We start from the raw sequence: 13,927 nt of genomic DNA on the forward strand, positions 1-13,927 counted from the left end.
GTTTTTATCAAATTGTGTGTGTGTGTGTGTGTGTGTGTGTGTGTGTGTGTGTGTGTGTGTGTGTGTGTGTGTGTGTGTGTGTGTGTGTGTGTGTGTGTGTGTGTGTGTGTGTGTGTGTGTGTGTGTGTGTGTGTGTGTGTGTGTGTGTGTGTGTGTGTGACCACCAGGCTGCGATCGAATGAGCTGTTACAAGACAAACGAATACCGACTCAGCTCTTCATGTTCAATTGTTTATTTGTTGCGTAGAAAGTTTCAGATTTTAAACCACAGAGACAAACATTGAAACAAGAAGCGTCTGTTTTTCTGTGATTTTAACTGAACCAATCAGATTATTTCACCTGTAGAAAACGTTTTATTTTAGCGGATAATTCCAGAACACTTTAGGACCTTAGATTAGGACGAGCCCCCCATGTGTCCTCCAGGTGACGGACAGTGTCCCTTCACGCTCTCTTCATGCCACGTGCCATGAGGCAGGCGAACACCGTCATCACCATCTTGGGTTTGACCTCCACCAGGTCCTCGGGCAGAGCGTAAACCCGGGCGCCGATCTTCCTCGCCATGGAGATGGCGTACCTAGAAACAGTGATGACTGTTAGCGTAAGGACTGAGGCTTTCTGATTGGATGTTACTCCAGAGCAAAGACAAACTGGTTTTCATCAGATGGATTTCAAACCGATGCTCCGCCCCTCGTGCTGAATGTGCTTATATCATTTTTTTAAAAGTGTGTTTACTTTGCGTTGTTGAGTTTCTCGTCTTCCGTCAGGTCGTCTATCTTCAGCAGGTCGTATCTGATGGATCCAGGCTGGATGGAATCAATCAGGTCCAGAACCGGCATACTGCTGCTGACTTTACTGTCCTACACACACACACACACACACACACACACACACACACACTGATGAATTCAATCCAAATCTCATGATGAAGCTGCAAACGCTGAAAATATCTTTTCACCATATTTACCTCAAACGTGATGAAAAGTGATGTTTTTTTAAATCACTTTTTTAAACCAGATTTATATATATCACTTTGCAATATTTGTAAACTGTTATATTTACCTTTAAATAAAAAAATTATTGAAGATAAACTTAAATATTAAATCAAAATATGAAACATAAATTCATCTAGACGTTCGATGTTAAACATACTAATTTAGATTCAATAGTTTTTCAAAAAAGGTAAAAATGACAAATTTCACATATATTGCTGTGAATCTGTTAAGTGAAATGTTCGTTTCAACATGTGCAGCTTTACAACCAGAGCCACACGTTTAGTTAGAAAACCTTCTCTTGTTTTTAGTTAAAATATCTGTGAACTTTGAGCATCAGTTTAAACTGTATTTGGTTTAAATGACAGATGTAACATAAGTAGAAAATAAAATACTGGTGAAAATGTTGAGATGAATTTGACGGACGAGTTAAAGGACACACGATGTTTGATCAGAGCAGTTAGTGTGTGAGTAGCCGTCGGCACCTTGAAGCTGGAGATTGTGGCTTTTCCGGCCTGTGACAGCGTCTGGTTGACCCAAGACACGATGGTGTCGTCCGTCACTTTCTGTCCATCGCCCAGGTCCTCCAGGATGTTCAGGGTGTATCTGACAGAGAGACCGACAACCACAATGAACACTCATCTGCCGAGGGGCCCTTTAGCAAACACTGACGTCGACCACCATACTTGTTATTATACTATATATATAGTATATATATATATTATTATGTCTATATTATTACTATATTATATTATACTGTGCGATATTCATGGATCTCTGCTCTGCTGATGTTTATTTGATTTAATTATGTTCAGTAATGTTTCCAACAACAAAAATCTCAGCAGCCCAGTTTTGTCAGAAGGTGGCGCTACAAGGCTGTTAAAGAGGCAGCCTCCTAATCCCGCCCACCAAGTACAAACTAAACCAGTCGCCTTGGTTATCCAATTAATTAAGTTTAACTAATCTAATCAACCTTAATATCTAATCTATAAAATCTTATTACCTTATATAATGAATCTATCTAATGTCATTATTTGAAGAAATCTTAATATATATAATATTCTAGTTAATATAATCAATCTAAATAACTAATCAAAATAATCTATTATAGTTAATCTAAATCATTTATTAAATTAGTATAATTAATCTAATCCAACAATTTTAATTCCTTAGTCTTTAAAGATTCTTCTGGTCGTTTTTTATTTTGGTCAAAGGTGGAACCGGATGAGTGACAGGACAGCAGGGGGCAGCAGCGAGGTGTTGTTACCTTCTCATCAGCTGCCAGAGCAGAGCGAGGGTGAGGGTTCGATTCCCAGCATTCAGGTCCTGACCAGCGATGCCAACCAGAGAGAATTTGGCCTCTTTCTTGCCGAGCTCCACTGCGTAGTTACAGTTCTCCAGCTACCAAACAAACAAATGTTTTTAGGATCTGGTCGATTTAAAACCTGCAAATTGCTCTTTAACAGTTTCCTCTGTCAACTCATTCTGGACGGAACATGTGACTTCCACTTTGTTTTTGTGAAACCGCGTCGTACCTTCTTCATGTTGCTGCCCAGCTTCGGATACGGAGGCTTGTTGACTCGATCCCAGTCGACCGGAACCTTGATCTTCTCGTACAACTGGAAGATCACCAGCGCGTCGTCAATATCTCTGGAACACACATTTCAGATCATTGCGTCATTACTGTTCACGTACTTGCTTTGGTACTACACGTGTTACTGGATGATTCCAGTAGGGGGCACTACACGACTGAAGATTGAAGAGCGCTATCTTTGACGTCGGATTCGCGTGCAGTAAACAAACAAAAACAAAGATGGCGACACCCGAGGAGATCAACATTTGACTAACATTAACATTAACACAGAAAAAGCGACGACACATCAAACACTGGTCACAGCTCGTCTTCTAAACTGTCCTAATGACGTTTCTTGATGACCATGTCAAGGACTCGCTACTGCCCCGACCTATTCTGTGGGTATTGCATCTTTCATACACGCCGCATTAATTTCTGAGGATGTTAACCCCCACGCACCAAACGATCTTGCGTACTCGTAGTTAACAGCAGGTTTATTCCGACCCTTAGAATGCGACGTTACATGACCTTTCCTCGAGCACGTCCCACAGGTGACTGCAGAGGGCGCTGCTGCTCAGTAAATGAGTAATTTCACACTAAAACAAGAGAAGAAGAGCTGTGGTCGTTCTTACACGTATAAGTGGTTGACACGAGGGTTGACGCCCAGCGAGTTCATCCAGTTCCTGAAGGTTCGCTCCTCCCTGGTCTCACCTGGAGGAAAACATCAGTGATTCAATAACACAGGAAACACGCTCAGGTCATGTGATCAGAGGTTTGTAGAAGATCAGAATTCATCTGAACCTTCGATGGAGCCCCAGTCGATGTCCTGGTTCTCTGGTTTCTTCAGAGCCGGGTACTTGTTGAACAGATTAGCAACAAAGGCCAAGTTAAGTTTGGGGTTTCCTCTGACGACATCCGGCGGCATGACGAACTGTCGGCATCCGAGCCGGTCGGCCTGGTCCAGCATGCACTCGGCTCGCTGCAGGTCGTCCTTCTCCTGCAGGGACGACGAGAGAGACAAATCACTGTATCTCATTCCAGCGACATCGTGTCAAGATCCAGTCTTTGTAGAATCAGTTTGATAAAAACGATTAAAGATATAATATTATATAAAGTCCAGCTTCTCTGGGTCTGTTTGTTCTGAAAAGGGATACATTCTAAATCGTATTATTTTCATATGTTTTGGATGATTACATATTATAATAATAATTATTATGAATATCATTTGAGTGTGATCTCGTAGCCTCTCACCCTGAGCCCTGACATATCGATGGCGATGGGGGGGATTCCCTCCTCGTCTCCTTTCGGCGCCACCTGGTTCAGGAGGTTGTAGTACGCCCTCGAGTCCTGGAACAAACACACAGTGAGAAAATGTTTTCACACACAACAGCTACACACTGAAGTTTAACTGAGGAAACAAGGAAGCCAGATGACAAACTGTGTGTGTGTGTGTGTGTGTGAACCTTGATCTCGGAGCTGAAGTTGTTGATCTTGCTGCAGCCGGCCTCCTCCAGGTGATAGTTGGCCCAACGCAGCAGCAGCTCCTCGGGTGAGAGTTTCATCAGATCCTCCAGACTCTCTCCATCCCGCAGGAGGGCGATCAGAGCTACACACACACACAAACACACACACACACACACACACACACACACACACACACACAAAAGTTATAATTAAATGAACAGAACACAAGTTATTATAAAGTCAGCGACACATGAATTATTATATTACAAAGACACACCTTCGTTCCTGCTGAGCTCGATGTCGGCAAACAGTCCGATCTTGATGACCTGCCACAGCAGACCCAGGACCAGGTGCTGCCTGCCCTCCTTCAGGTCCTCAGCTCCGATGTTGACCACGTGGCAGCCGATGGCCGAGGCCGAGTTCAGAGCCAGGTTCAGGTTCTCCTGAGGAGACGCCAGACGTAAAGCAGTTGAGAGGCTGTGGAGGTTTTACCGTGTTCAGATCAAACGGAGGAGGAGTCCTCACCTGGATGGTGAAGGGTGTGAGCTTCTTCTTGTTGATGGTTCTCTCGTCGATGGTGTCGGGGACAGAGAGGTTGATCATCTTACTGAGGGAAACACGTCCACGGTCAGAGACACAGAACAAAACACTGATCTTAACTTCTACTGGACTCATGGTTCCTGGAGGATGAAGCCTGGATGAAACAGTTTCAGTTCAATCAGCCTGAAAATAAAACGTACCAGAGAATGATTCCGTCTCCCATCGCCGTGAACAGGTCGTTGTTGTTGGGATCCATCGGCAGGACGTGTTTACAGTCGACGTCTTTCTCCAGAGCTTTATTGATCCAGTTCACGAACGCCACCTTCTCCTCCTCTGAAGACAAACGTCAGGAAATAAAGTGTCAGTAAGTAACAGGAAATTAAAGCTGAAGTTCTGAACTATCACCTTTTATTCATGTTTAGATTTATTTTATTTTAAATCAGTGTGCAGCTGTGTGTGTGTGTGTGTGTGTGTGACTGTGTGTGTCTGTGTGTGTGTACCTGAGTAGGAGTGTGTGGTGCCTGACTGCTCGGACGTCCCTGCCACGTTACAGATCCCCTCCTTCTTGTTGATGACCTTCCTGAAGGTCTTGGCGACGTCGCTGCTCTTCAGGCCGTGAACGATCTGCAGGTGGAACATGAGGAACAGAGAACGTCTGTAGATTATTGTTGGTAGATAATCTCAGATTTTGTATTTGTATTAAAAACTGTCCAGATGATGAACGGTAAATATGGATCTGATTCCAGTGATGTTGTGTTTACAGCGTGTGACCTTTGACCTGTGCCCTCACCTGAGCGAACTCGCTGAAGGTGAGCTGCTCGCTGCTCTTCATCAGCTCCTGGACGATCTCTCGGACCCTGTACCCGGGCAGCGGCAGGTTGGCGGCTCTGAAGAGCTCGTTCAGCTCCTGCTTGCTGATGAAGCCGTTGTTGTCCACATCTGGAGACAGAGGTCGACAGGTCAGAGGTCACAGACTCATTTAAATAGTACAAATAAAACAACAGATTTGTGTGAGCGCTCTTGTTTTCCTCACCGATCTTTGCGAAAGCTTCTTTAAGTTCCTCCAGCTCCTCTGGAGAGATCTGCGCGGGGGCGTCCATCTTGGAACCTGAAACTGACACAAACACATAATTTAGAAGTTTAAACGTGGACGAGCGACCTGAGAGAAGGAAGTTACAGCTCCTGATTTTGAGCTGTGATGCAAACAACTAACAGTTCTCACTTCCTGTTTCTGCTGCACTTCCTGTCTGACAGACGTGTGTGTGTGTGTTAATGCACAGGTAACTTGGACGAGTATGTGGACAGAATTCAATTCAACTTTATTTGGCGCCAAATCCCAATATACATTATCTCAAGGCACTTTACATAGATTAACATTTTATAGAGGAACCCAACAGTTCCCACTGTGGAGAGGAAAAACTCTACGTTAGATTCAACACTGGATCTCACAAACAGACAAAACCACAATTTACTGAGGTCACACTTATATGATTAATAAATAATAATAATATATCATCTATGACAAAATAGATATGATGAACTTTCAGGTTGATCCACGAGACTGAGCTGATTCTCTACGGAGCAAAACATCAGTTTATCTCCAGAAGATCGAACGAGTCCGTTTACAGCGGAAATTCATCAGAAAATGATTCATCATCATATGATCAGTGCCCAGGAGGAAGTGAGTGTGTGTGAGTGTGTGTGTAAGACTGTGATTGAGTGTGTGTGTGTGTGTGTGTGTGTGTGTGTGTGTGTGTGTGTGTGATTGTGTGAGTGTGTGTGTGTGTGTGTGTGTGTGATTAGTGTGTGATTGTGTAGTGTGTGTGTGTGTGTGTGTGATTGTGTGAGGTGTGTGTGTGTGTGTGGTGTGTGTGTGTGTGTGTGTGTGTGTGTGTGTGTGTGTGTGATTGTGTGAGTGTGTGTGTGTGTGTGTGTGTGTGTGATTGTGTGAGTGTGTGTGTGTGTGTGTGTGTGTGTGTGTGTGTGTGTGTGTGATTGAGTGTGTGATTGTGTGTGTGTGTGTGTGTGTGTGTGTGAGAGAGTGTGTGTGAGTGTGTGTTTGTGTATGAGTGTGTGAGAGTGTGTGTATGTGGTGTACGAGAACAGAAACCCCCCTTAAGGAGGAACAGTGATGATGTTTGTTTGTGTTTCTGATCAGTTTAGTTTTAACAAGTTATTTGATGATATAAAAACATCATGATTGACAGCTGACACTGACTCCTGACTGGTCGAGCATGTGAATGGGCGGGTCCTCGATACCGCTCGACGATCACGACTGCACAGAGCGACTGCTGGTGACGTCATCGCCACAAGATGGAAGCGTAGGTATTTTAGCTTCATGTGGAGGAAGTGGAGGCGTGTGCTCTGCTAAAGATCAGAGGTCGACTTCACGGAGACATATTGTTCTGCTCATTATTCAGAACTCAGGAACAGTTTGTGAACATGTTTCCTGCAGATTGAAAACAACAATATTCTCTGTGGTATGTGCAGAAAATAAAAATAAAAACTTGAGTAAAGAAACTGAATCTTGATTTGAAACCGGTTTGTTTTATGAATCAACTTCAGACATTAAAATAGATCTGGAGCTTCTCTACCTCACGTGGACGCTAACGCTCGAGCAGCAGCTCCTCGTGCTTTTTCAACAAACAGTGAATTGAATAAACTCTAATGAAACGCCGCTCGGCTGACGTCTGAGTTTCTGTTCATCATCTCGCTGCCTCAAAGGGATTTTTGGTTTTTTGCAGTTGAAGTGAAGTTGACCACAAACTTCCTTTTCAGCTTGCTGCAGAGGTTTAACTTCTCCTTCCTCCTGCAGGCCTCGCTGCCGCTCTAACTGCTCGGATCTCATTGTTGGTGCAAAGCTGCACAAAGTCAAACGACATGAAGTTAAAGAACATGAGCGATGAAAGTTTTTAAGTTTGTGCATTTGACTCGGTTTGTTTTATGCAGATCTGTGAGCAGCAGAAGGTGGAGACAACTCTTTGATTTGGAAACATCTGTACAATCGTTCGTGAAACAACAGTTTCTCTCTTTGTCTTTTCTTCCCTCCGTCTCCACACAAATAAGAATTTAAAAGTAAGAATTTAAGTCTCATGTTTCGGTGATGCCTTCAGGGAACACCTGCTTGGATCAGACCTGAACTCAGATGTCTTTACCTGGGAGGCGAGGAGGCCGCTGGGCTGTGGAGGTTTGTCGTCTTTCTGTCCGTGTCTCTGTCTCTGTCTGTCTCTCTCTTCCTCGGTCGGTCCTTCTGGCTGCTGAGCTGCTCGACAGGCACCGAGAGCAGGGTGACAGCTCATGTATTCAAATGTACGAGGAAGGAAGTGACACGCAACACCTCAGAAACAGGAATGACAGATGATTTGTCTTTATATGGCAATGACACAGGCTGCTGTCGGGGTGACCCCCGCACTGAAGGAGGGTCGACGTCATCCATCACTCAACTAATCTGACCACGTAATCCAGTCAGTGGTCATTTATTCACAATATATAATATTATATGGTCTTTCAGTTTCAGCTGCTTGTGCTCAGATAGTTCCTGTGCTCCAGCTCCTCAGGCTCAGAAATGTGTTTTAAATGTAGCCTCATCAAATACATTATTATTAACTAGAGTTAGTTTGGGGATTTTTAAATAAACTACACATACATCAAATATATATTTTTTAAAGTCTTTTCATTTGGCGTGTTTTTTTATTTATATATATTCCGTATGTGTGTGTATGTTATTATTACTACGTGTGTTAAATAAATAAATATATAAATGAAAGAGGACTGGATATGAATATTCTTATGATGTAGAAGTAAAAAAATTCTAATTATCTTTAATTCCATATAAAGATAAATGTGGTTAAAGTGAAGCCGCAGAAGAGACAAAGAATGTGGTTATTAATGAAGTTGAGACATTTATTTCATCTGGATGTAATAAGATTATTGTTGCTCTAAATTAATAACTTGTTCTTCTTCTTCTTCTGTTTATTGGCAGTTGGCAAACCAGCTTATAAGCCCATTACCGCCACCTTGTGGACGGACTGTGGAGCAGTAGATTGGCAGTAGTTCCTGTTTAAATACTTGATTAGAAGATGAAGTATATTTTTTATGTCTTTACGTTTGGAGTAACTGAAGTCGTAATAAATAAATAAAAGTCACGTGTCGCTGACGTGGGTGTAAACAAACTCTCAGCCAATCAGAGCGAGGCCTGCGGGTCAGCTGAGCTGTGACGTCATCAGTAGTGTTGTAAAGATGGCGGATCTTCATCATCATCATGTTCATCATCATCATCTGTGTTTCTGTGACTTCATGAGGTGAGTGTCTCTGTCCCCGGTGTGACGGTGTGTGTCCTCGGTGTCTGTCCCCGGTGTGACGGTAGTGTGTCCATCTCCCCCGCAGGTTGCTGTGGTCCCTGGCGGCTCCCTGCTGCCTCCTCGCCCTGATCCTCACCCTGATCCTCGGCCTGCTGCTGCTCGGACTCCGCTTGTGGCTCCGGAGCCGCCGGAGGAGCCGGAGGAGGAAGAGCCGGGCTGAGGGCGGCGGCGGCCCGGCGGTGGCCTTCTTCCACCCGGACTGCAGCGCCGGAGGAGGCGGGGAGCGGGTCCTGTGGAGCTCGCTGAGGGTCCTCATGCTCCGGTACAGTCTCCATCAGACAGAGTCCACCGGGGGACAAAGTCTGTGGACACTGGACATGTACTTCAGTGTTAAAGTACATGAAAGAAGTACTGAGATACTCTACTGCAGCAACATCCTGATACCACAGAGTAAAAATACTCCATCACAAGTTAAAGTACTGATACCACAGAGTAAAAATATTCTATTACAAGTTAAAGTACTGATACCACAGAGTAAAAATACTCCATTATAAGTTAAAGTACTGATACCACAGAGTAAAAATACTCTATTATAAGTTAAAGTACTGATACCACAGAGTAAAAATACTCTATTATAGTTAAAGTACTGATACCACAGAGTAAAAATACTCCATCACAAGTTAAAGTACTGATACCACAGAGTAAAAATACTCCATCACAAGTTAAAGTACTGATCTTCCTGCTTCCTAAAATGACCTAAACTGAGTTAATGTTGACCTTCGTCCTCCCAGGTTCCCTGACGTGTCCTTCGTGGTTTACACGGCTGATCAGGGAGTGGCCGCTGAACAGATTCTGGAAGGAGCCCGACAGCGTTTCAATGTCACGCTGCCTCGACCAATCACCTTCATCTTCCTGCGTCACCGCGCGCTGCTGGAGGCAACGTCTTACCCTCACTTCAGTCTGCTGGGCCAGAGCGCCGGATCCATGTTCCTCGGTAACAACACAAGGAAGGAACTGCTTATTGTAGTAAATATCAAATCTTTATGTTTATAATGTTTCGTGTGTGTGTGTGTGTGTGTGTGTGTGTGTGTGTGTGTGTGTGTGTGTGTGTGTGTGTGTGTGTGTGTGTGTGTGTGTGTGTGTGTGTGTGTGTGTGTGTGTGTGTGTGTGTGTGTGTGTGTTAGGCTGGGAGGCTCTGACGGCCTTTGTTCCTGACCTGTACGTGGACTCGATGGGCTACGCCTTCACTCTGCCAATCTTCCGCTACCTTGGCGGCTGCGAGGTGGCGAGCTACGTCCACTATCCCACCGTCAGCACTGATATGTTGTCTGTGGTCAGAGAGCAGAACCCCAGGTAACACCGAGGCTACGTCCACACACCGAGGCTACGTCCACTCCACACACACGTCCACACACCGAGGCTACGTCCACTCCACACACACGTCCACACACAGAGGCTACGTCCACTCCACACACACGTCCACACACAGAGGCTATGTCCACTCCACACACACGTCCACACACAGAGGCTACGATCCACTCCACACATGTCCAGGCCCCTACATCTCCACACAGCAGAGGCTACGTCCACTCCACACACACGTCCACACAGAGCTACGTCCACTCCACACACACGTCCACACACCGAGGCTACGTCCACTCCACACACACGTCCACACACAGAGGCTCCACACACAGAGGCTACGTCCACTCCAGCGGTGAATACAAAGCGTCGCTAACACTTCCTGTTTACATCACATGACCAGTGGATGTGAACAGTCATGTTTTAGTTTTAAAATGAAAACATGTCAGTGTGGGCGTGACCTAACCCCTGTCCTCCAATCACAGCTGATGATTCCAGTTCCCCTCTCACACTGAAACGTCAGCCTGGTGCTTTAAGATGGTTTATAAATTGAACCGTCCTTAAATCTCATCTGTCTTCTTCTTCTTCTTCTTCTGTCCAGGTTCAACAACGCTGACTTCATCTCCAGGAGCCCGGTGCTGAGCGCGGTGAAGGTGGTGTACTACTGCTGCTTCGCTCTGCTCTACGGTCTGGCCGGCTCCTGCAGCCACGTCATAATGGTGAACTCCACCTGGACGCTGGGACACATCTTGGCCCTGTGGCGCTCTCCCAGCCGGACCACCGTCGTCTACCCGCCCTGCGACGTCAGGGCTTTCCTGGACGTACCGCTGGAGGACGAGGTGGAGGAGGGCTGGGAGGAGCTGGGGGAGGAGCTGGTGAGTGGAGAGGAAGAGGGAGGAGAGAGGAAGTGTCACTCTGTGGTGTCAGTGGCTCAGTTCAGGCCGGAGAAGGACCACAGGCTGCAGATTCAAGCGTTTCGCAAACTGTTGGACAGGAAAGGGGAGGGGCCTGGGGGCAGAGAGTCACTGCGGCTCGTGCTGATTGGTGGATGCAGGAACCAGGAGGACGAGGAGAGGGTGCTGCTGCTGCGGGGGCTCTGCCAGGAGCTGGGGGTGTCCGACCGGGTCGACTTCAAACTGAACGTCCCGTTTGAGGAGCTGAAGCGGGAGCTGGTGAGCGCCACCATCGGTCTGCACACCATGTGGAACCAACACTTTGGCATCGGTGAGGATCGAACCCGTGTTCATCAAACATCACAACACTGACGCACAACCAGAACAAGGATTCTGAGATTTGTGAGATTGTAAAAAAAACTAAAAAATAATTGGTCGACAAGCTTTGTTTCAAATTGACATATGAATGAACATATTTAGAATATTAACATTGACCTGGATCTTTCAGTTCTTCCTCCAACACAAGCTGTTCTTTAAGACAGATGCTTGTGCATGAAGTCAGGTTCTAACCAGACTGGAAATAAAGATGGACGACGTGGCAGCTCCCAAAAGTGAAGCCCAAGCGTTTGGATCGCCCCCTGGTGGCTGGCTGCAGTATAGGTCATTTTAGGTAGTTCACACACTGATGTTCAAGGGTTCATGTTTCTGATAATTAGTTATTTGATTATATAAAATGTACTGTGAGTCTAAATCCTGTATAAACCCTCCTGATGCAGACTCACCTTTGACCTTTGTATTATTAGGTCAGGATTGTTGATTTGATTCCGTCCCTCTGTCCTCAGCTGTGGTGGAGTGCATGGCTGCAGGCACCATTGTTCTCGCCCACAAGTCCGGAGGTCCAAAGCTGGACATAGTGGTGCCGTACGAGGGTGGACAGACGGGGTTCCTGGCCGACAGCGAGGACAGCTATGCCGCTGCCATGGAAACCATCCTGGCGCTGTCACCAGCCGCTCGACTGGAGATCCGACGAAACGCCCGCAGCTCAGTGGAGCGATTCTCCAACCGGGAGTTTGAGGCTTGTTTCCTCGCTGCTATGGAGCCTCTGCTGAGTAAACTGGAGCGATGAGGAGGAGCCAACGTGGCCAGTTGGTGTCCACTGATGTCCACTGGTGTCCACTGGTGTCCACTGATGTCCACTGGTGTCCACCAAGGGGCAGCTCTTCATTTGTTCTGCTTGTTAGGGTGAGGATTAAAACAGACCAGGCTTCCAACACTGACAATAAACTTTGACATGGTGTCTCATCCCCAATAAAACAAATAGAAAAGGACATTGACATGTTAAGACGAGTCTCTGCTGGACACTCGGAGATTAAACTTCTGATCCACTGTGATAAGTTATCAGAAAACAGAACAACACAGGACGTCAGCAGTGAAACTGGAAACACGACGACCAGAGACGATGGAATTCAACCAGCAGCTTGGAAAGTAAATGATGAAGTAAAGTGATTGTATTGGTTCATCAGTCGGTGCTCTCTGCTGATTGGTTAACAGTTCATCAGGTGAGGTTCAGGCTTCACTACATGTTGCAGAACTGAGCTGCTGCGAATAATCAGTCAGCTGAAAGAGCAACTGTGCCAAGAATTGATTGATTATTTAAACGAGACCAAAAATACAAGACAATTGATGATTCCAGCTTAGTCATAAACCTCCTCCATGTTAGCAGATGGGACACGAACCAAACCAGACTTTAAATAAATGTTTGTAAAGATGTTTCAGGTCGTTCTCATCTCACTGATGTTTGATCAAGTGTTTCTGATCAGTTTGGTTTGAATCAGTTATTTGATGAAAACAGGCTGAGACGTCATGATTGACAGCTGAGACTGACTCCTGATTGGTTGAGAATGTGTATGGGCGGGACCTCGATACCCCGGCTCCACTCCACGACCAGTAGGGAACTGGCTCCGATTGCAAATGATGTCATAACCACAAGATGGCAGCAAGATATTTTGGCTTTGTTTTCTGAGGAAGTGGAGACATCATTTTTTTTTAGACTTGTAAAAATAAAACATGTATTGACATCATTGCTGCATTAATGAACCAACAATTCATCAAGAAAATAATCGATTAATTATTGATTAAATAATTTAACATTATAATCAGTAGCAGCTTTATTGTGGAGGAGATTTATGTTGACTGACTTCTGAGTGATGGAGAAACTGATTAATGTGTTAATTATAAGAAGCTTTATTTTGCAGGAGCCGTTACTACTGATGTTCTCGTTTGACTGAGAAAAAGAAATCATGTAAAAATACTGTAATAGATACACGACTAATACTCAAATGAACTTGTTAGCTGCAGAGTAATTTGAGTAAAGGCAGAGTTAGAGTTTAAACACTCTGAGAATCAATAATTTGACATTTACTGTGACTCGTCATATTAAAAATATATTCAAACATATTCCGAACACATCAATGAGACACTGTAAAGACTTGTTTATTCTGCCTGGACGTACAAAAAGTGATACGTCCATTTCAAAGCATGTAGCCGTCCCTGCTCACATACTTCCATGTGTCCTTTGCGTTAGCATGGTTGTTAAGCAATACATCCACTAGAGGGCAGAGACACCAAACATTTTAACTTATCAATCCTCTAAACATTTCGCCATTATAAAAATGTCTTTGTATCTTATGGATGTCTCGTTTAAACTACCTGCGACACTGCCCCCTCATAGATTCGGTGGTACTGCTACGTTTCATCTGTATCGGACAGAAGGCTCCGTCTGGTTCCGTGGACGTTTCTGATCAAA

The 13,927-nt window shown here is 45.0% G+C and overlaps 3 protein-coding genes across 7 annotated transcripts in view; 1 reads left to right on the plus strand and 2 right to left on the minus strand.

Moving 5' to 3' along the window:
• Positions 1-216: 216 nt before the first annotated feature.
• On the minus strand, positions 217-7,898 carry lcp1 (lymphocyte cytosolic protein 1 (L-plastin)). 2 transcript variants are annotated; one of them, XM_035175398.1, is made up of 16 exons: positions 7,721-7,898; positions 5,599-5,673; positions 5,356-5,504; positions 5,066-5,189; positions 4,766-4,898; positions 4,551-4,632; positions 4,303-4,468; positions 4,025-4,167; positions 3,813-3,908; positions 3,363-3,558; positions 3,194-3,272; positions 2,524-2,638; positions 2,256-2,389; positions 1,474-1,594; positions 732-856; positions 217-573 (listed from the first exon to the last, which is right to left on the minus strand). In XM_035175398.1, exons 2-16 carry the CDS (start codon positions 5,663-5,665, stop codon positions 441-443), a joined length of 1,863 nt encoding a protein of 620 aa, XP_035031289.1. In that variant the 5' UTR covers positions 5,666-5,673; positions 7,721-7,898; the 3' UTR covers positions 217-440. The 2 variants fall into 2 exon arrangements, with proteins under 2 accessions (XP_035031289.1, XP_035031288.1); XM_035175397.1 differs by having other exon boundaries at positions 5,599-5,679; positions 7,721-7,897.
• Positions 7,899-8,732: 834 nt separating this feature from the next.
• Positions 8,733-13,202, plus strand: LOC118120451 (GDP-Man:Man(3)GlcNAc(2)-PP-Dol alpha-1,2-mannosyltransferase-like). Of its 2 annotated transcripts, XR_007034790.1 has the most exons (7): positions 8,733-8,866; positions 8,952-9,188; positions 9,658-9,860; positions 10,051-10,219; positions 10,830-11,452; positions 11,630-11,791; positions 11,964-12,105. XR_007034790.1 is itself a non-coding variant. In XM_035175393.2 (6 exons), the coding sequence occupies exons 1-6, from the start codon at positions 8,805-8,807 to the stop codon at positions 12,245-12,247; spliced, it is 1,578 nt and encodes a 525-aa protein (XP_035031284.2). In that variant the 5' UTR covers positions 8,733-8,804; the 3' UTR covers positions 12,248-13,202. The 2 variants fall into 2 exon arrangements, 1 of the variants encoding a protein (XP_035031284.2); XM_035175393.2 differs by lacking the exon at positions 11,630-11,791 and having other exon boundaries at positions 11,964-13,202.
• Positions 13,203-13,598: 396 nt separating this feature from the next.
• Positions 13,599-13,927, minus strand: part of LOC118120450 (serine/threonine-protein kinase Nek5) — a 13,701-nt gene continuing 13,372 nt past the window's right edge. For all 3 annotated transcript variants that reach the window (XM_035175391.2, XM_035175390.2, XM_035175388.2), the window contains one exon: positions 13,599-13,927. This exon is cut by the window's right edge and continues 574 nt beyond it. The gene's annotated coding sequence lies outside the window, so the exon portion shown is untranslated.

Source organism: Hippoglossus stenolepis, chromosome 13 (assembly GCF_022539355.2).
Source record: "Hippoglossus stenolepis isolate QCI-W04-F060 chromosome 13, HSTE1.2, whole genome shotgun sequence".
NCBI classification, from domain to species: Eukaryota; Metazoa; Chordata; class Actinopteri; order Pleuronectiformes; family Pleuronectidae; genus Hippoglossus; species Hippoglossus stenolepis.